Genomic DNA, 22,464 nt, shown 5'->3' on the forward strand with positions numbered 1-22,464 from the left:
GGCCTTGCCTCTGGCGGCTCCCAGGCAGCGGTGCAGCCGGCGTGCACCGTGGACCAGGCTGCACCCCGGAAGCAGCCAGCAGCAGGTCTCAGGGTGGGGAAAGTGCGCGAGCCCCATGGACCTCCTGCCCAGAAGCTGGACCTGCTGCTGGCCGCTTGCGGGGCACACCGCAGTGTTAGAAAAGGTAGGCACTAGCTTGCCTTAGCTGGGCAGCGCCGCCAATGAGACTTCTAACGTCCCAGTTGGCGGTGCTGACCAGAGTGACCCAGTGCCTGACATGCCGCGACCCACGGTTTGAAAAATACTGGCCTAGTACAGTGGTTCTCAAACTTTAGCAACCCCAGGACCCCCATTTTGATTTAAAATTTTTCACAGACCCCCCCACTCAGCCCCAGGTCCTGCTCCCACTCACCCCTTCCCCCAAGGCCACACCTCTTCCCATCCCTGCCCCGTCCCCGCCCTTCTTCTTCCCCACCACCTCCCCTGGGTGTACTCCATCCCCACTCCTCCCCCTCCCTCCCAGTGCCTCCTGCACCCCACTAAACAGCTGTTCCCCGGCATGCAGGAGGCACTGGGAGGAAGGGGGAGGAGTGGAGGGAGGGAGGGAGGAGGAGTTGATGAGCGGGGCCCGTGTACCCCTTGAAGTACCCTCGCAGACCCCAGTTTGAGAAACGCTGGCCTAGTATATAGAAGCTCTGCTTGAGCAGTATTTACAGATAGGAAATCTGGTTGATGTGCTGTCAGTTGTGGGATGTAGAGGACTTGATTATCCACACAGATAAGCTGCTGTTGGTTGGTTTCCCCTGGAAAAAGTTGCAGTAGAAAATGGAGATCAGCTTTTTTAAAGAGCCAAATATGTGCCATCCTCAGAAGTGTACAACACTTCAGCAGGTCGAGTTAAATTATCAGGCCACCTGAATTTTCATGGACATAAAATGAAACAATCACCCTGGCAATCGTGTAGCTGAAGTATTAGTATTGGTCAAGACTTATATCTTCAGCAAGGCCTACTTATTATCAGCTTCCCAGTTAATTAGAATAATTTAAATACCACTGCTTAAAGGACCCTAAGCGCTAACATTTACCACTGACCCTACTTTTTGATAACCTTCAGGAGAGATGTGACATTAAAATAGCTGATTAAGGCTTCTGTGTTTTTGCATTTATTTTTAAAAATTAGTGTGGAGTTTTTTTGGTCACAAAACAATAAAGCAATGAATTTCTGGCAGCTATTTATACTAGTTGGCAGCCAGAATTTTTTAGCTTTTATACAGGGGATTGGATACATCTGAAAGCACTATTATAGTTGTATCCTGGCTGAGTGTCTTGCATTCATGGAGGAGTGGGGAGTGAGGTGGTTTTGAAATAACTTTTTCTACAGTCCTAGTGTTGAGCAGCCTTACTTCCCATTGCAGGCACTGCCTTTGAAGAATTGAGGCCCAAAGGGCTAGAGCAGAAAATGGCACCAAAGTGTGTGTTTAATGCATTCTTGCTAGGGGAGCCCTTGAAAGAGTAGCCGTGAGGGATCCCCAGTGCTTTTTGAACCCTGGGTTAAAGAAAAGAAACAAATGGCTCCCAAAATGCGGCTGTTTCAGTTCATCCCGTTTAAAAATTCCATTCCCTTTAGGAAAAATTTGATAACTTAGTTTTCACACAGCTGTGCATGGGAGTAACAAAGAAATTCACAAGCTGGTTGGCTTCACTAGACCCTGTGAACTGCCAGCCTATGGGGAGCAGATGCACAGCATGCAGATTTAAATATATAGCTATCTATTTATTTTTACTTTCTGTATGTCAACTTTCACAGCCAGCTGCTAAGCATAAGCCAGCCTTCTAAGTGGGAAGGGTATGAGGCTACGAGAATTACTCATGTTTTACTAATTAGCAAGAAAAGCTTTGGTGAGGAGCTGAGGAAAGGGGAGTGCAATGGGTGTGGGGGTGGAATTTAACATGACACTGTCTGTGCCCTGAAAAGGTGACCTGTCAAACAGTTGACTTTCAAAGGCTGTTCCTTTCATTATTGTGACTCTATGCTAATAACTGAGTTCCCCTCCATCCCCTGTTTCATAGCAACACTTGACCTTTCTTTTAAAAAAAACAAAAGAAAAACAAGCCCACCAAACCCCCATCCTTTTATTTATAGATATTTAACACTGTACCGGAGACGCTACCACCAAACTCGCAGCTGCTGCTAATATCTCATAAGAAGAATACTGAGTCAAAGCCTCCTTCCTGCAGCGAGAGACCATTAACACTCTTCCACACGGCACAGGCCAATGAAAACCGTAAGTATGTCAATCCTAGAGGCAGTGAGTTGTGTTACAATGCTGTACTGTTATCTACTCAGAAGGTTTCTTATCATGACTGATGGGGCTCAGTGCTCACACCACAGGATACGATGCTCGCTCATTAACTTCAATAAGAGTGATACTTATCCTATAGTATGAAGGGGGCCCCAGGCTTCTAAACCATCATATTAATAGAGAGAGCTAAAGCTTGTCTAGCCCCCGAGCTCTTACCCCTAGGGCTTGAAATTAGGCTGCATAAAAATAGCAGTGTAGAAAGTTGATATCCCTTCCCTATCTCATTTAGTTTTACACTCTCTCATTCTCATGTATTCCATAACCCTCCATACTATCCTCTATTGGCTGCTTGGTATATATTAGTTAACTCGGAGCAGAACATCTGCAGCAAGGACAACCACCCAGTTCAGCCTTCAGAGAGATGCTTTTGGACATCAATAGATGTTTTTCCTTTTAAAGAAACAGAAATTTCAGCCATCAGGTTTTACATCCTTCCTAGGAATATGTCCCACTTCAGTTTAAAAATCTCCTAGACCATCAGTCCATTATTATTACTACTATTTAGTATTTAACCTTTTTGTCTACGGATCTGAAAGTCCCTGTCCACACGCCAAATGTCCTCCATGTAATTTAGCCTAAGGTCTGCTCCACTGGCACAAATGATCCAATAGGGACAGTTCTGTGATCCCTGGACAGCAGAACCCAAGATGTTCCAGGTACACCAATCTCCTTGCCTGACATGCCCCCATGTACCAAGGTGGAAGAGAAAGAATAGCGTAATTATGTTGGCTTTACACTACATGAGTTTCCCCCTGTGCCAAGGGAATCCTCAAATGCCATATTTGGGTAGCTTTCTGGCTGCCTTGTCTTAGTAGTGACCAAGGATCTGGCCCATAATCCTTAAAGGAATAGAGCTGCTAGAAGAATGTTTGTTTTATTTGGAATGAAGCTGTGTGTTGCCGATTTCTAATGCATTAGTAGCCATGTTGCATTGCATTAGCATCCCTAGTTCTAAAGACCTAATGAACAAAGTGAAGATGGGTTGAGACCCCCCCCTTCCCATTGTTTTTAAGTGTCTTTTAAAAATGTTAGGCTGATAGTCCTCTGTTCACAGAAAAGGGTTCAGCTCACCCAAAATGTCAGAGTTTTGACTTGGAAGGATCACCTCTGTATGGTGGTTCTGCCTCCATGGCTTACTCAGACCTTGGCAACTCAACTCTCACTTCCATCAGCACAGCTAATGCTGGTAACATATGTGGATTTTTTTAATGTGGTCAACCATCTGTTGGAAAATGGGCTGAGAGCACTGAACAGCCTGCCATTTTCTAGTGACCACACTTCAAAACAGATGTTGGAAAAAGTGGAGATGGTTCAGAGAAGAGCATCAAGAATGATTTGAATCCTGCATTACACTGAGATACTTAAGGAACTCAGTCTATTTAGCTCATCAAAAAGAAGAGATAAGGCGATCATGGTCCATAAGTAATGAGGGCTCTTTAATCTAAAGATAAAGACATAAGAAGAGGTAATGGCTGGAAATTGAAGAGCTAAGCAAATTAAAAATGGAAACGAGATGCAAATTTTTGACATTGAGGTCAGTTTAACCACTGGAAAAACTTGAAGGATGTAGTGAATTTTCTGTCACACGAAACATTTAAAATCAAAATCAGATATCTGTCTAAAATAGATGCTCAAATTCAGCCACAAACTCTTACGCTTAATTTAGAAGTTACAGGGTGAAGCTCTGTGGCCTGTGTTATGCAGATTAGATTAGTATAATGATATCTTCTGGCTTTAAAATCTATGAATCTGTGAATCTTTGCTTGCTATTGACCTTGGCTGCATTTGAACCAGAAGTAGAGTACGTGGATTTAAAATAAGAGAAACCTGTTTTAGTATCACATTTCATTCCTTACCATTTCCCCCCACTTTATAGATAATGTTCTAGCATCTTGTTCTTTTATTTTGATATAATAAGGCACTTATCTCATCATTTGAATGCGGTTTGTGGATAACCTGTATCATAGTATCCTGAGCCCAGTTCTCATCCAACAGTCATTGCACTGACTTCTACAAAAGCAGAAAATTACTGGAAGCATGACCAGAAGAAGCTGGAGATTTAGGAAAGACTCAACTGAATCTTTGTTTGCAATGCTTTTTTATCATAGATTGCAAAGGATTCTAGCTAAAGCAGTGTGAAATCAAACTTGGTGATGCATTATTTGCTCTTGGACAGAAAAGGCGTGAAATGAGACTGGCTGAAGAATTTAATCTGAAGTGGGTTTGTTTTTTTTAAATGAGGGAGACGATTGCAGAAAACACAAGATTCAAACCTCCCTTACGCGTGGGCTGCATTTCAGTGTTTTTTCATTTCCCGAGGGTATTTTATGTGGGAACTTGAAAAGAGAACTTGTGTATGTGATTTATTAATGGAAGCTTTATTATCTGGGGGAGCTGGAACAAATCTTAGCTGTCTGTTCTGGGCTGTTCAAGGAGTGCTGCAGACAGAAGGAAAGCCTGCTCAACACAAGTGCATGTTATCATAACCTCTGGGCATGCCATGACTAAGCTACCGTACAGTTTATTATCCAGCAGTCCAGAACTAGAACTTTTTCAGGTATGACTCTCCAAGTGCCCTCTGAATCAGCCGGGCACTTTATAAAGTGACTTTTCTGCCTTCTGTATAACAGAAAGGAATTTGTTCTACGCTATTTATTGTTTCATTTTTGGAGATATCTGGCCAACTAAACTGTCACAATGAAGAAACCTTAACTGACACTGTTTAAGTGTTCAAAATAGAGTTTTGGCCTTTTAAAACGGGGGGAAAGAATTTAAAAACACCAAAAACAACTTCGCTCCCAACTTCCTCAGATGAAACATCCTCAGCTCCCCTGGCTGAGAATGATTTCAATTTAATACATACTGGTATCCCCTTTGAAATTATCCAGGCAGTTGACATAGTTTTGATAGGTTCAAGGGCGTTATTTTCACAGGTTAGCCTTGCACAGAAAGTGCATGAAAACAACAAGCTGCTTGATGGAGATGACAATCTGCTAACTCAGAAATCTAGACTCCTCACTGCCTGCCATCGGATCAGTTCAGTTAGGTCCAGGTACAGAATATAATGAAATACAGGCCTTTCCAGATCTACGCTGGGGGAGATTACATTTAAAAAAAAATAAAAATACCCTAGATAAATAATGCTACAATCTGGTGTGACTTTGGCCGGCCTGTTTCTAAATCTTTAAATATGACTAATTTTCCTCTTAATTTATCCCCAGTTCAATGCTCTCCTAATGTCACCGGAATGGAGCCATCGCACCAATTTCTCACTTCTGTCCTCTCTTCTGTGGATGACCCCTTTCATTACAAAGAGTTCCCTCCCTCCCGCCCCCAGCCAGGCTGACTGAATTTCAGAAACCTCTTGCAATCACATTATTACGTTACCTCTCGTAGGGTATGTCTATGCTTTTGAGCTGGGGGTGTGATTCCCCGCTCGAGGAGACATATTCATGTGAGCTGTCATCAAGCTAAAATGCTAAAAATAGTGCAGTCACGGCAGCACAAGTGGCAGGGGTCTAGCCCCCATGAGAGCGTGTCCCTCAGAGATGTTAGGTAGGTACTCAGGGCAGTTAGCCACTCCTGCTGCTGCATCCATGGTCTATCTTTTTAGTGCGTTCACTCAATGAGAGCTAGCACAAGTGGAATCACACTCTCAGTTCAACGTTTAAACATACCCTTAATGGGAACTAATGGCGCTGAAAACAAAACCACGGTATAAGTTCCCACCGTACTCATCGCCGTGCATTCTCTTGTCTCATCCATCCTCATTTCCTTCCTGCTATGCTGAGATCTCTCTGAGCTATACCAAAGCGATGCCTTAAGTTGCCTATGACTACTGACCAGTCTACTCCTCCATCCCCAGACACTTCTTTCGTACAATACACATAAGGACACTTACCTATTTCATTAATGACAATAGAATTAGTCTCGATTTAGTGTAGGTGAGAACAGAAAATGGCTCCTAGTTTCCAGAAGTGCAAAGAACAGGGGGGACGACAGGTGGATAGAACTACCGGAGGTTTCTCATAATGATAGCCAATGGCCCTATGCTCGAACCATGTTGCCAGTGGCTTCTGCAAAAAAGGTTGGGTGTCAGGATCCCTGTGGCATTTGTCCTTTCCTAGTTGTATTAAATTGGTTAGTTACAGCAGTCCAGGAGCACAGTGTGGTTTAGTGGAAAGGGCACTGGATTGATAGTCCGGAAACCTGGGCTCTAGTCCCAGTTCTGTCACAACCGGTTCTGTGACCTTGGGCAAGTCACATTGCTTTAATTGGTCTGTGATATCCAGGAGGTCAGTTGAGATGATCTGATAGTCTCTTCTGGCCTTGACATCTATGAACCTCTCAGTGCCTTTGTTAACCCTTTTCAGCCTCTCTCTGTCCTGTTTATTTAGACTGTGGACACTTGGACGTAGGGGCTGTTTTTCCATATGTGTTTGCACTGTGATTAGCACAGGAGTCCGAATCTCAGCTGAGGCCTCTAGACACTACATTAATATAGCCCAATAATAACTAATAATACAGCAAAACTATAAAAAGTGGTTGTATTCCAGAAATTGCTTTTCTGAGAGGCATAACATGCAACCCTCACATGGATAGGGCTAGTTTTCTAATAACTGTACCTGTTTTATGATGCTGGTTTTACAAGAATGAAACCAGACCCTGTTTTAAACCTACACAATAATCTTTAAAGAAAACACGAAGAGGTGCTGTTTGTCCTCCAGACAAGGATTCCTCAGCCCTCTATAATGTTTGCTGTCAGCGTGTATAGTGCACCTCTCAGAAGCATAAACATTAAAAATGTAATCACATACAGAAATAAATCCAAATTGACTATGTCACCAGTAAACTGAAAAACTTTCCACCCCACAAAAGATTAAGATTCTGCCCTTGTTCTGTCATCTGCCACCACCGAGAACAGCCGAGCTCCATCCTCTTTGGAACCCCCTTTCAGGTAGTTGAAAGCAGCTATCAAATCCCCTTCATTCTTCTCTTCTGCAGACTAAATAATCCCAGTTTACTCAGCCTCTCCTCATAAATCATGTGCCCCAGCCCCCCTAATCATTTTCGTTTCCCTCCGCTGGACTCTCTCCAATTTGTCCACATCCTTTCTGTAGTGAGCTGTGTAGAAGATGCCTAACCACACTGTTTGCCCAGCAGGGCTTCTAGTTTCTTTCATGAGTATTAAATTCACTTGCAAAATATTGTTAAACTCAAATTAATCCGAATTTTCTAAAAGTACTTGCACACACCCAGAGAGAGAGAGAGAGAGAGAAACCGTCGATTCAAACAAATGTAAACCTTGGAAAAATTCAGACCTTGATCTGGGTCTATCTCTGGTGTGCCCGGTTTGGTTGCAAGGCTACACATCTGGCTCTCCTCATACCCAGGCTGGCCTACTCTAGAACACCTTTGGCAATCCGGTGCTTTGAAAGGGTGTTCAGATTATTACAATTGCCCCGACTCAGGTTTTTGTCTCTCTGGTGGTCCTAATGGTAATTAACCCAAACATGTCACCGCATCCAATTCCATTGATCTTAAATAAAATATACATTTATTTGCATAGGAGATCAGAATTGCAAAATAACAGGAAATAAACCCATCTGGTTGGACACAATGACAAAGGTCCCAATCCAGTGTTACAAAGTGTAAAAACATTATCTGCAGCATAGATGAACAAAGTGTGTGTCTCTCTGAGCTGACAGATTGAGAGAAGCTGTTAATAGTCTTGAGTCATAGTTCTGGCATGTGTATCCAAGGTTTTCTTTATGCCCTTGTCCATGACCCCTCTGTTAATATAGTCTTCATCCCTTTGAAGTGGTGATGAAGAGGTTACTCATTGCCATGCTCTATTATGGTTGTGACAAGATTGTTTCTAAGTTATTTCACAGTACTGCAGAGGATTTCTTCCTCTTGTGTATCCAAAATTAGTTTTTAATATTACAGAGGTGTTCCACTCATATTGTTTATGTTGGATTTCTGTTCTGTTCCTTGTTCCTCTGTATACAAAAATATAGATGCACATAAGTTTTTCCCCAGAATCCAGCAGAGATACCTGATCGGAAGAAACTGGGAATAAGTGATTCATATAATTCTCGTTAGCTTTGTTGATAGCCTTTAGTACAATACAAATGGAATATCCCTGCTTTGGAAGATTAACTGTTAAAGAGGTGTTCTCTATGATTTTTAGTCCAGCCGAGGGACACCACCTCTTTTCATGATTACATTGTCTTCCATGACAGAGAAGCAGCCCGAGCTCTGGGACCCTCCCACCTCGCAGGGTCTTAGAGCCAGTCTCTAGCCCGAGCCTGAATGTCTATACTGCAATTAAACAACCCCGTAGCGTGAGCCCAAGTCAGCTGGCATGGGCCCAACCATGGGTTTTTCATTGCAGGGTAGATATGCCTTTAGAAACATGTAGATGCTTCAAAAAGATATGCGAATGATTCAGTGGCACTGTTCCCTCTGAGTCAGGACAGAATCAGTGCCTCTGTGGTGTAGGACGGTGAGGTGAAAAGTATAGTGTAGTGCTAGAGATGCTCTTTCAATGAGACATAAAACAGAGGTGCTGGACCATAGCACTAATTACAAGAATAGATGTTAATACAACCAGATGGAAAATGGAAAAAAAATGTTTTAACATTTTCTTTGTTTATGTCAACATCTCATTATTGACTATGGAGCTACTTGGGAAATAGCTCTAATTGTTAACCTAGTACCATCTTAGGTAGTAGCATTTTGCCTAACTAAATTTCAGTTGGATAATCTGTTCTTTACTTTCTGTTCTGTACTGTTGCTTTGCAATGTTTCACCCTAGACATGGCTGAATTTCAGTGATGGATAAATTGATCGCTGCGTATAATTTTGAATGTTTATTTAAAGTGTGCCTAGGGCTTTGGAATTTTTGAGTGTAAGATGATATTAGTGGCCTGAGATAACCCGTGAATGTTTTACTTACCACAAATGTCCTTAAGTAAAAAGTATTTGCATCATCAGAATAAAAGGAACTCATGTTTCATACAGTTTCAGCTTTAAAGAATAGTATAGGTGAAGAAACATCTATATACTCTGTGTACTTCCCTGGAATCCACATAAAGACATAAGCTATTAATAGGAACTGTTCTACCTTGCAAAAGTCTGTTCTTTACTTTCTAACAACTTAATAGGTTTTACTTAATGATAGTAATGTATATTTGTTGATGTTTTTTAGAGGAGACAAGGAACAGTATCATCAACTCCAGCTTGGAATCTGTCATCTCTTCAAACGTCAACAGCTTCCTCCACTCCAACAGCACTCTCCGACCCAACCTGAACTCAAGTGACCCTGACCTAGAAGTAATTAAACCTAGTCGGCCAAACTCACTGTAAGTACAGTGATAATTAGTATGTCATAGGATCTCTGTCTAGCCAACCTACATATCTTCAATCAGAGCACATTTTAGTGTGAGTCAAAGCAGTCTGTTGAATATAATTTAACATTCTGTTTTTTTAATGGGAGCATAGTAATGTGCATTGCATTTTTAACTTGGTCTACATTTTAGAATTAGTTAGTGTTTTTTATACCTGTTGGCTACTTTGTGCTCTAATTATTTTGAGTGTCTGGGGTATTTTGATCATTTTCAAGTAGATCTTTACATTATTGTTTGCACTATTGTGAAGTATCTGGTGTTAAACTCTGGGAAGCATAGAGGAAAGTAAATAAATAAATAAGTAAATAAAACAGTGGAACACAGCATTAATGGAATTGTTTTCTTCCTACTTTGTTAAAAGCTAAGACTGCTGTCAGTACAGTTGGTCTCCAGCCAAATGTGTGCCCTTGCTTCTGATATTACTTCCCTCATCAGGAAAGTTTAAGGCAAAAAATAGCCTTAATGATGACTCCCAGGGGATGGCTGAGTTATTGTGAAGTCTCCTGAACCAGTCACAGCTTAGCGGTGGCATATGCTGTTGAGGGGAATTTCCTTCCTTTTCGGGCTTTGCTGTGTCTGTCAATATTTTCCCACAGACCCTCCCCTTCCCACAGATCTGAAGGTCTGAACAGATTCCAACCAGACTCTGTGGAACTTTTACAAGCCCAAGCCAAGTTTAGAGTGTCTCCCAGTTTTTCTGCCTTTTTCAATGTGCTTCTATATGCCACTTAATAAATCACGTCAACAGACATCTCTTTAGAATGACTAAGAAGAATGCCGCACTAGCTAGGGTCCCGTGACAAGAATGGCATTGGCGTCATGCTGTGACCTAATGTCTAAGGAAGAGTCCCTCTTCCCTCACCCTGTCCACTCCTTCCTTGCTGTACACTTCAAAGGGTGCAAATTTCCACTCTGCTATAAAAGCATTCTGGTCCCTTGGTCATGAATCATAGAATCAGAAACATAGGACTGGAAGGGACCTTGATAGGTCGTCTAGTCCAGATGAAGCTTCCTACTTTAGCCGCTGTATCTGCTCTTGTGATTAACAACCTAAGATTTAATAAATTGGGGAAGTGAATGAGTTTGTCAGCAGTGCAGAGCTATTATCTGTAGAGTTTTGAAAAACAAGGCTGTTGTCTATACTGAGAGTAGTTTTTTGAGCTGGGTGGGACTGTCTCTATATTTGTTGTATCATATCATGTAAAGATTTAGGCCCACATTTGTAGAATTTGAAATGGGCAAAAAATAGGCCCATACTGCAATTTGTGTAATTCCCTGTGTAAATGAAGCGCGCACACATTATCATGCGCATGTTTTTGAAACTCCAAGTTCTGGTTTCTGTCAATAGATTTTACTTCACTCCATTGATTCTTGTTGTCATTAGAACATGGATATTATAAATGAGGGATCCAACTAATGAGATAAGGTTTTGAGTATCTGGTGTTTTACACCTTGGGTAGCTCCAATTTGGTCTACAGGAGCTTGAAGGGTTCCTAGTATCACTGATTGTCTGTTCTTGAAGTCTTTTCTACCCTACACAATATGTGATCTGCAGGGGTGAAGGGGTGTAAGCTAGTAATTGGTTACTTTCACTAAGCAAAGTTTTTCTCCAATATTTTATTCGTGAGACTTATAGGTTATACACAAAAGACTATACACAAAACCCCATCTTGGGTTGTAATTGCTGGTAAGTGGGGAATTTTGTTTCCCAGGGATTTTTCTTCCAAGAGATTCTTTGGTTTCTACCTGCTGAATGATGATTTTTGAATACTTTTTTGGAACCTCGGGAACCAATGGCATCTGTTGGAAGAGTTCCTTGGAAGGGGGATGGTACTCCCCCAAATAAAACCCCTCTACATCTCCCAAGGAGATATAGTGTAATGAAGGGGCAACTGGCCATGACAGACCGCGCCAACACATAGGACGGGTATGACCCAAATCCCGCTTAGGCAAAGTGCAGCCTTGATGACTGCAACTTCCTGGAAGTCCAAAATAGCCCTCAGAGGCACATTCCATGTCACCACATGGCAAATGTCAACACTGAACAGAACTGGGTGCAGGACCGGTCTTGTAAAAGAACTCACTCATTATAGGATCATAATCACCAGCATCACCGAGGCATGTCTGCCACAGAGCGATCCTTCCACAGTAACTTGAGCAACCAGCCTCCACTCCAATGGTCCACACCAAACTCAAGGTGTGACACTCATTATTAGACAACTTCTAGCACAGACTTCAACCACCTGGAAACCCATTTCTCCATGCTTTTACTATGCTTGGCTCCAACATCATCATGAACATCTGTCTGTCATTGTGGCCTACGCACCTATGGAAGACCTGCAGAAAAGGTCTATACCAACTAGCAGCAAAAATCCAATCAACTCCACCACAACACACTGCTACTGCTCGGAAATTTCAGTCCTGTGACTGGCTGCGATTGAACTGGGTATGAAACCACGATAGGTCCTTTTGGTTCAGGTTCCCCAGATGACACTGCCACCTGGCTTTTGACACGGTGTGTCACCGAGCGCTTGTTTTTTATGGGGTCCTGGTTTAGATTCCTTAGCAATCGTCGCTGGACCTGGATTTCAAATAATGGATGTGGTATGAAAGAAATTGACCATATCCTTATCAGAAATCGCTCTATAATGAAATCTCAATGGGTCTTCAGCAGTGCAGACACACCAGCAAACTCAGACCATAAACTAGATGTCATTCAATTCTCACTCTATCTTCCAACATCTCCATCGCCTTGCAAGCCAGATGTCCACCCAAAGTACAATATCTAGCATCTGTCCAAGGATCCTGTTGAAGCTGTGATGTACACACAGATTGTTGAGGATCACATGGAGATCGTCTTGAGTGGCATACATAATGCTATATCACATGCTGCACTGAAACAATCCGCTTCAAACCATCACACAAGAAACCTTGGCTTTCTGAATAGGACTTTTATATATTTGTGAAAAAGGCAGAAGCACACAAGTACGGAGATGTCCAAGAATGTAAACAGCTGAAAAGGCATTTTCCGGGTCATGGCAAAACATGACCCTGAGATCTACACCAACTCCCTGGCCGACAAAGCCGAAGACGGCCTAAAATACAACAATCTGCTGCCTGCCTACTGAGCCATTATACGCCTGGCAGGCAGCCATGAACATCTTTTTAACATCCCCATCATGAAACCAAACGGCTCTCCCGGTTCATCAATGAATGATGTCCTGGACAGATGGAAAACACATTATGAAGATGTGCTGAACCACACACTTGCCGACAACTGTCCAGTTTGCTACGTGACCTAGCAAACTGCACAGCTGCAGATGCAAGGACAAACACTGAGCCTCATCACTTGAGGAAGTACAAAATCCCATCCAAAAATTACGGAATAGATGTGCTGCTGGACCTGATGGTATTCCACCCATGCTGCACAAAGTTGCCTTGGAACCAGTGAGCGTCAGCCTGCATCAGCTGTTCTTAAGTGTGGGCATCAGGCAAAGTACTAGCAGAATGGAAAGATGGCATCACAGTGTCCCTGTACAAGGGCAAAGGATCTCACACTGAGTGTGGCAGCTACTAGCCAACCCCACTGTTATCTGTCCCTGGAAAGTTTTTTTGCTTACGTTCTGGTTGGAAGGATACACCCGCTCCTTAAGACATAATTGTCACAGCAGTCAGATTTTGCTGTTGGGTGATGGACAACAGACCCTGTCCTTACCCTTCAGCTTCTGCTGAGCAGCACCAAGAATTTAACTGTCCATTTCATGTGGCATATATCAACATCAGAGTGTCTTTTGATTCAGTCCTTTGTCTCTCACTGAAAGGAGTTGGCATTCCAGATGTTCTGCTACTCCGGTACCAGTGCAAGAGTGTGCATCAGTTCATGGCTTTTGATGTGTTTCTACACATCATCAGGTGTGAAGCAGTGATGCATTCTCGCCTCAGCAGTATTCTGTCAAGCTATCAATTAGATATTAGGACATGACGCTCCAAATGTCACACTTAAGGTTGGTCAAGAAGTGTTCACCAACCAAGATTATGCCAAGAATATGCTGCTTGCTTGTGGAGAAGTCAGAGAATTTCAGCCCCGCCCTTCAAGATATCCAAGATGCCACTCGCACTATGGGGTTGAACACCTCATGGCAGAAGACCAAGGTCTATCTCCTCAGAGCTGGGCCACCAGAACTCCAGTGGTGGGTGGGAGAGGTTGTCAAGTACTGTGACATTTCACACAAAGAGAGTGGTGAGTGTTTACGAATTCATCTACTTAGTCTGCAAGCAGAGTTGACACAAACTTTAGTTAATAGGTCTCGCTGCCTGCTGCATGAAGTCCAAGTGTTGCTTATGGATCTAGAAACGTCTTTGCACTAACACAAAGTTTGGGATCTATCAAATCTGGATACTATTTATATTGCTGTATGGATCAGAAACCTGGGCCCTCTTACAGGCAGGCTTGGAGCAGCTAGAGGCATTCCTTTTATGTTGTCAGCACCAAATCCTGAGTATAACGTGGTTTGACTTCGTGCAAGACAGCATAATCTCCCAGAGATCTGGCCTTCTTTCAGTTGCTCATTATATTCAAAAGTGGTATTGCATGCTCTTTGGCCATGTCACCAGGATAGACAAAAGCACCCGAGCATGTCATGCTCCCAAACTGTCCCTTGACGCATGAAGAGGTGCATGCCCTAACCGTACCTGCTGCTGCCTGTGGGGCTGCCCCAGAGATTCATGGACTTGCAAGATTGAGTGAGATCTGGAAACTCCACTACATAATACCTAGTGCAGTTCAGTCAGCTGTGGTCACTCTGGTTGGTGCAACAGTTCTCGGTAGACTATGTGTATTTGATGATGATGGTTGATGCTAATGCTTACTTCACAGTATGTGCCTTGGGTTTTGTGGAACATAGCTAACATGGTTCAGTCTACTCTGCACAAACCAATTCTGTTCTCCCAGTTCTTGGCTGTATTCCTGTTCTTACTGTTTGTTGAAGTGTATTAGTTTGTCTTTAAATATTTGCCTTGAACCTCATTTGCCATCCCATGTAAAAATCATGTTGCTAATTTCTGTTGACAGCACTCTAGTAATTAAATTACCAACCCATTCTCTGCTGTATGCTGATATTTTTTACCAGCCAATACTGGCTAATGGTGTTTAATCTTTGCTTTCGGTTGTAGGGAGTACCTTATTCTTTTGGATGTGTTGGAGGGAACACCATGTACAGAAAGGCTCATTTGCTTGCTTAGTGTAGAGAAGGAACATGGATTTTTAAACATCTCTGTTTTTTTTCTGTATACACGATGTTGGTGCTGTATAAAGCAAGCTTGATCAATTACTGTTATTTTACTCTGTTTGGGACATGCTTGCTGTTCGATGAAGTGACGGTTATTTTGAGCATGTCCTTTTATAACACAGTGTTCCAACAAGACTGCCATCCAAGCTCCTTGCATACATTGCTTGTCTCACTGAAGTGTACGAATGGTGGAAAATGTGTTTAGGCTGCTTTAAGGAAAGGATGGTGCTTATCTTGTTTTTATTTTATTATTTTTACTACTGTAACGTTTAGAGACCCCAACTGAGGTCAGAGCCCAGTTGTGCTGTGCACGTGGTTCATACATGGTAAGGAACAGTCCCTGTTGGGAATGAAACCCCTAGACTCCTGCTTTCCAGACTGGTGTCCCAGCCATGGGGCAATGCTACCTCTCCTGATAGAAGAAGCCACTAAGAAGCCCATACAGCTATTGTGAGATAAACTTGACAGCTTATAAAGAGAAGATGTGTGCTATTTTTGGCGGATCTGGAGTGTTTTCCCCTTTGCGGATAGCATTCTGTTGGTGCATGTCAGAAATCCAGTGTTGATTGTTAATGATGAGAACAAGGAGGTGTGCTGTTGGTTGCCACTGGGGAAGAAATTGAGTGAGTACTAGCAGAATTCATCCCTCTAGCTCCAGAACGACATTGTTTATGAGTTGCATTTTGTTGTTAACAGAATGACTGTCAATACCAGACATTCAGAACCAGGGCCGGCTTTAGGACCTGCGGGGCCCAATTCCACGGTCCGGGTCTTCGGCAGCACAGGGTCCACTCGACGTCTTCCGCGGCATTGAAGGACCCCCCGCCGCCAAAATGCCGCCGAAGACCCCGGCGCAGACCCGCCGCGGCCAAAATGCTGCCTGAGTGACCGCCACCGGGTGAGCCTAAGGCGCGGAGCACAGGGCCCTCTTACCCGTGGGGCCCGATTCCAGGGAATCGGGGGAATCGGCCTAAAGCCAGCCCTGTTCAGAACTCCAGTATTGATTGCATCATTTGCGATTATTACTGTGTGTGGTATAGCCCAAGTAATTGCTCTATAAAACAGTGTTTTGCTTTTTCAACATGCTGAATAATTTGGATTTTTGCAGTAAATCCTTGAACAGTTACAGAAACTGAAGTCAATCCACTGTATTTGCTTTAGTAGTGCAAGAGTCACCACATTCCTTAGAATTTACCTTATTCAGAATTGCTGTGTACGTCACAGTGAAGACTTCAGGGAGCCTTCCACTCTACATGCCTTCAAGAATCCAGCTAAATTCTGTTTATGCTTATGAGCCCCATCTTTCAGTTCTAACTCATTGATTATTTCTTCTTCTCTGCTCCCATCCCTCTTTTTCCACTCCCTGTCATCCCTGTGTCAGGGCTACCATATTTCAGATGTCCTTCAGAGATGATTAAAGCTACCCTGCCCTTTGGCCAACAGTTCATCAAATCTCTGTCAGGATGGTGACATGTAACCATGACGTCAACTGAATCACAAAATGTGCAGTCAAGGAGTCTTAACATTCCAAGTGTGGGGAGGAAGGAAGTGACTCTTTCTCTCTTCTTTAAAACAAACACACACAAAAAAACCAGGAATTACTTCAGAGCAAGAAACTCCTTGCACAACAGGTGCAGTCATAGGATCTAGGAATATATAGTCACCTCACTTGGAAAAAGTTAATCTTGCTCACAAAGGGGTAGTACTGGCAGTGGATGAGGTTAATAATTTGATCATTTGATTCAATTTATAGGTTTTAAACAGAGATACTCAAGTAGTTTAGGGCTAAAATTTGGCCTACTTTGATTTTCTAGTGCCTAAATATCTCATTTAAAATTCAAAGTCACCAGTCAATTATTAGGAAATTAAAGAAAGAGAGAGATAATAGCCTTTGTTAATGAATGGTCCTTCGCTGTTTTTGTTCTGTTGATGCGGCACTATCCAGTAGAAGGAATATAAGTTGACCAACCAATCCCTGTTTCTAGAGCTAGTGGACTAGAGTTAATTGTTTTAGTGCCTTAGCTGTGTATTTCCATACTTTCAAATGTTTGAACTTCTTATACTTCGAATGAATTCGTCCTGGAATTGTGTTGATGTTACTGAAGGAAGCAAACAAAACAAGCTATCCATTGTTGTTTATTTTGTGCCAGACAAGGAACACAGTTGAGGATCCAGAACTGGATCAGAACAAAAGAGAGCAAAACTGGTACAGGAAAAATTATAGATCTTTTACAGTGATTTACAAAGAGCAAAAAGTTAGAAAGAAGGAAAAAGTGAAGTCTACTTTCTCTGGGGCTGCCGGCCCTCTGCTTATGCTGGGAATGGCTATAACTGAAGCTAAGAAATAGGTGTGAACACACACAGCACCTTAGGGTATGGCTACACTTGCAGATGTAGAGGGCTGTGAGTTAAACCCACCTTTGGAGAGCGCAGTAGGAAAAGCTCTGCAGTCTGTCCACACTGACAGCTTCAAGGACACTGGCGTGGCCACATTTGCGGCACTTGCAGCGGCATTGGGAGTGGTGCATTATGGGCAGCTATCCCAGCATGCAAGTAACTGCAGCGTGCTTTTCAAATGGGCGGTGGGGTGGAGTGTGACAGGGAGTGTGTTGTGTGTATGTGGAGAGAGAGTGGGTTTTTGGGGTGCTGAGAGTGTGTCAGAATGCTGTCTTGTAAGTTCAGACCCTCCCCCCCACAAGCGAACAGTAAATGTTTGCTTTTTCTTGGAGCTGATAAGCAGCCGGCTTCTCCGAAATGGAGCTTTGAAAGGGCATTTCCGCATTCCTGCAGCCGATTTCACAACAATGACAAGAGTGGCCACTTGAATCAAGGGACATTTCCGGAGGCTGATGACAGCGCAGTAATGCAACAGCTTGTTCACACTGGCGCTGCGGCGCTCCAGCAGGGGCGCAGCAAACGTTATTCCACTTGCCAAGGTGGACTACCAGCAGCACTGTAGCTGCAGAGTCAGAGCGCTCTAAGTGCCTTGCCAGTGTGGATGGAGAGTGAGCTAGGGCGCCTGGGGCTGCTTTATTGTGCTGTAACTCACACGTGTAGCCAAGGCCTTAGAACCAGCAGACCTGCTCAAAAAATAGTATTCTCTCTGACACCCAGTGCCTTCTCCCCACAAACACAAAATGACAAAATACAACAGCTCTCTCTTCTATTCTCCCCCTTTAACACACAGGTTTTAAGTCATTTTTTGTTGACATACCTGCGGTCTTCACCAAAGGTTTTAATTACCTGCCAAAACCAAGCAGCCCTTTACATTTCAGTGGCCGGTTTGAGTCTGAAGTACAAACAAGGCCTGATTTAAAATCAAACTTGTATCTATTTTAGTTGCTATCTTGGCTGCTTGTAAAGTCTAATTTAGCTTTAGTTTGATGAAAGCTATAAGGTTTCATGGAGAAGTATCAGGGAAGTCTGAAGGTTCCTTCTTCTGTTCTTTTTATCAGTAAGATGCTGGCCCTTGTACCAAGCTGTGTGGGGTGACCCTGGACTTTATTTCTGTTGTCCTAGAGAGAAATTAGCCTTCTAATTCTTGGCATCCTCTCAGGAGCCCTGGAGACCCACCCTGTTCCCTCTTCTTTGAGCTCCAGCATCATTCTAGATCCCATGCTCTAATCTTCTGGTTGAGAGAGACCATAATTGCCATCCATCTTCACTTTATCCCATTCAGGGGTTTTGCTTCCAACTACAACAGTTTAGAGGGGTGACAGGCTATTTAATGAGAAGGGAATCCCCTGTCCCTCACTATCACTAGCTAACTATTGGTCCCACAGAGAGCTGTAGCTAACGAGCACAATAAGACAGCCTCTACCCATTACAAGCAGTGACAGCTCTGCATGCCTGTTCCAGTTCAGACAGATTACAGCTTACTTGGGCCAGTGTCTCGCGTTTGTTTGGGCTACAGTCTAGCATTACTAGAATGGATGCTAAAGAACTAATAAACCTGATGGTCATTAAACAGCTTGTTGGTTTTATATACTTCATAGGAGCTTTGATTTCTCCATTGTTGCCATTTTCCTTTTCCATATATAATTCCAGCCTTTGCTCTCAATTTTCTGCCTGCACTTTTGCATCTTGTGCTAAATGTGCTGGCAGGTTTGATCTGGGAATGGCCTGCAGTTAGGCTTTTAAAAACTTCAAATCAAATGTTCGCTGGTTAAAAGCCCTGCATGTTATGTTGTTGCCTGGTGACACTGGTGAGTGTTGTATGAGCTCTCAATTACTGGCTTGGCTTTGCAACACTGCCACATAAACATCACACAGCTTGGTCAGTGGAACAGCTGCTAAATTTGGAAGTACACTGCAGCCAGCAGAAATACTCCAACAGGCAAATTCTGGCCATTATAGGAAATAGCCCCAATGCAAAGTTTTTACTTTCTGCAAAAGTAGTGTTAATGTGTGTCCCTATCTCATCCATTCCTCAACCTCCAGGCAAATCACTCCTCGAAACACAAGAGTAATCTGCACGGATGAGTGACAATTATTTGGCCCATTGCTGTTCTTGGGGTGGACCTAAGGGTCATGCCCCCTAAGACTGTTCCACAGTGTCCATCAATGGCTTTGATCATGGAGTGGTGGCTCCACAAGTTTGAAGGGGAGCCAGATTCTGGAAAAATTCCATCCAGTCTCCCTTTTTTGCATACAGCTTTCTGCTGTGCAGTACGCACAGCTGTCTCAAAATCAGTAACTGGATACATATGCAGACTTAGAAAAATGCAGATAATTGGGGTTTCTGACAAAAATCTTAAAAATAAGTTCCTCTTGTCTATACTTGCAAAGACCTGAATTCAGACTCTCCCAAACCACCTGCAGGAACTAAGGCATATCCATTCATCATCTCTCCCTGCCCTGCTTTTGAACTGTCATGTCATTAACTCTTGCAGGGGGAAATATGAAACCTTGAACACAGGCCTTGCAAGGTAAAATACTCAAATAAGGCATACAACCACAGTCGTCCTCACTTGTTGTAATCTAAGATTTCATGCCACATTTTTCATGAAAGCTGTTGTGTTAACCCTGATGTGCCTCCCAAATTCTAACTTGGATAATTACATTCTATTTCACTAATTGCCCCTGCAGTTTTCAATTGGATATGGTGTTTCTCCACTCCCTTCCCTAACCTACTGTGCACCATTAAAGGATGGCGTCTGAACAGCTGCGTCCCATTCCAAAAGTGTCAGCTACCTTTCTGTCTTGGGTAAAATGACATCTTGCCACATAGCACTGATCCGAGGCATAGTAAGTTAATGTCTGTAAAGCACTTTGAGATCCTATGATGAAAACAGCTGTATGAACAAGTTCTTACTGAGCCAAATAAACTGAGGTTCTTATGATGAAACTTCTGTGGAATTCAATGGGAGTTTTGCCAAAATAAAAAATAGATTAATGATTTCAGAATTTATTTGATTATCTTTTATTTTGTTATGGTAGGTAAAAGGGGGATTGATACTTTAAGGATTGCTTTAAAATGTATTTGTAATTTATAAAAAACTCTATACAAACATTCTGTAAATAATTTGGGATCTTAGCCTTTTTGTGACTTTTATTTACAAAAGCTTTTCTGGCTCAACTCTAAAAGCTATATTTCAGTCCAGCTCCACAGTGATTTGAGAGCCCAGGCATAGCTCTGATGCCCTGTATTTTCCCATACTTCTAGCAGACACACACCGCTTTCCCCAGATTTCTGCATTGTGCTAAGGAATTGGAGTTGACATTAGAAAATTACAGTCTCAACCACTCTTATGGAGTGCTTTTTATATTTATCATTATTATAACTAGTTTCGTTTTAATAAAAAGAAACTGGTTATTTTCAGTTTTTCCTTTCGGGTCAATCAGGAAGCTAGGAGAATCCCGTTTTTATTATGTGAATGCATTTAGTTAATAGGGTTGGGGTACTTTTTATGAAAAAAGTACTCCAAGCAGTAGCTGTACATCATGAGTCAGCAGGTTTCTGTCTTGTGCCAGCAGACTCTCAGCAGGGGTAGCAGACAAACTAACACCAAATGCCTGATGCTACAGAAGCCCCCAAGGAGAGAGGGATTTTTCTAAAAGTGCAGGTTTTCTTCACCCTTTCCTTGTTAAGGTGACCTTTTAAAAACACAAAAAAGTACCTACCACAGACACACTACAGCTGACAAATGGAAGTTACCAAACTAAATTGCTTGCTAGCTCTGCTTGAATGTTAAAACCATAAATATTTGTTTGCATACAGGAAATCATTTTTTGTTTTAAACACTTGGTTCAGTGTTTCTGTAATGCATTCATTTTAAAAACAAAAATTCTACATGAATGAATCCTTATGATGAAGGTATGCAACATAGGTAAACTCGGTGCAGTCTGTTTGCCAGCTACTTCATAGGAAAGGCTGAAATAGAACTCTCTGGGATCTTTATTTCTTTTTCTTGTTCCCAAGTTCTCTTAGGGTATGTGTACACTACGGGATTAATCCGAATTTATATAATTCGAATTTGGAAAACAGATTGTATAAAGTCGAATGTATGCAACCACACTAAGCACATTAATTCGGCGGTGTGCGTCCATGTACCGGGGCTAGCGTCGATTTCCGGAGCGTTGCACTGTGGGTAGCTATCCCATAGCTATCCCATAGCTCCCGCAGTCTCCTCCACCCATTGGAATTCTGGGTTGAGATCCCAATGCCTGATGGGGCCAAAAACATTGTCACGGGTGGTTCTGGGTATATCCTCCCCCCTCTCCAGGAAGCAACGGCAGACAACCGTTTTGCGCCTTTTTCCTGGGTGAACAGTGCAGACGCCATACCACGGCAAGCATGGAGCCCGCTCAGCTCAAGACAGCAGTCATGAACATTGTAAATACCTTGCGCCTTATCGTGCAGTTTATGCTGAACAAGAACCTGTAAAACCAGGCGGCGAGGAGCAGGCTATGGCAGCGCGGCGGCGAGAGTGATGAGGATATGGACATGGAATTCTATCGAACCAGGGGACCCGGTGCTTTGGAGATCATGCTGTTAATGGGGCAGATTATAGCCATGGAACGCCGATTCTGGGCCCGGGAAACAAGCACAGACTGGTGGGACCGCATAGTGTTGCAGGTGTGGGACGATTCCCAGTGGCTGCGAAACTTTCGCATGCGTAAGGGCACTTTCATGGAACTTTATGACTTGCTTTCCCCGGCGCTGAAGCGCCAGAATACCAAGATGAGAGCAGCCCTCACAGTTGAGAAGTGAGTGGCGATAGCCCTGTGGAAGCTTGCAACGCCAGACAGCTACCGGTCAGTCGGGAATCAATTTGGAGTGGGCAAATCTACGGTGGGGGCTGCTGTGATGCAAGTAGCCAAAGCAATCACTGAGGTGCTGCTACAAAAGCTAGTGACTCTGGGAGATGTGCAGGTCATAGTGGATGGCTTTGCTGCAAT

The 22,464-nt window shown here is 43.1% G+C and overlaps 1 protein-coding gene across 2 annotated transcripts in view; it reads left to right on the plus strand.

The window, feature by feature from the left end:
- The window catches only part of ARHGAP26 (Rho GTPase activating protein 26), a 304,706-nt gene that overhangs the window by 231,133 nt on the left and 51,109 nt on the right, over positions 1-22,464 (plus strand). For both annotated transcript variants that reach the window (XM_034778903.1, XM_034778904.1), the window contains exons 19-20: positions 2,144-2,285; positions 9,577-9,730. In XM_034778903.1, coding sequence (XP_034634794.1) covers positions 2,144-2,285; positions 9,577-9,730 — 296 coding nt within the window. The remainder of the gene's footprint in view (positions 1-2,143; positions 2,286-9,576; positions 9,731-22,464) is intronic.

This window comes from Trachemys scripta, chromosome 8, assembly GCF_013100865.1.
Source record: "Trachemys scripta elegans isolate TJP31775 chromosome 8, CAS_Tse_1.0, whole genome shotgun sequence".
NCBI classification, from domain to species: domain Eukaryota; kingdom Metazoa; phylum Chordata; order Testudines; family Emydidae; genus Trachemys; species Trachemys scripta.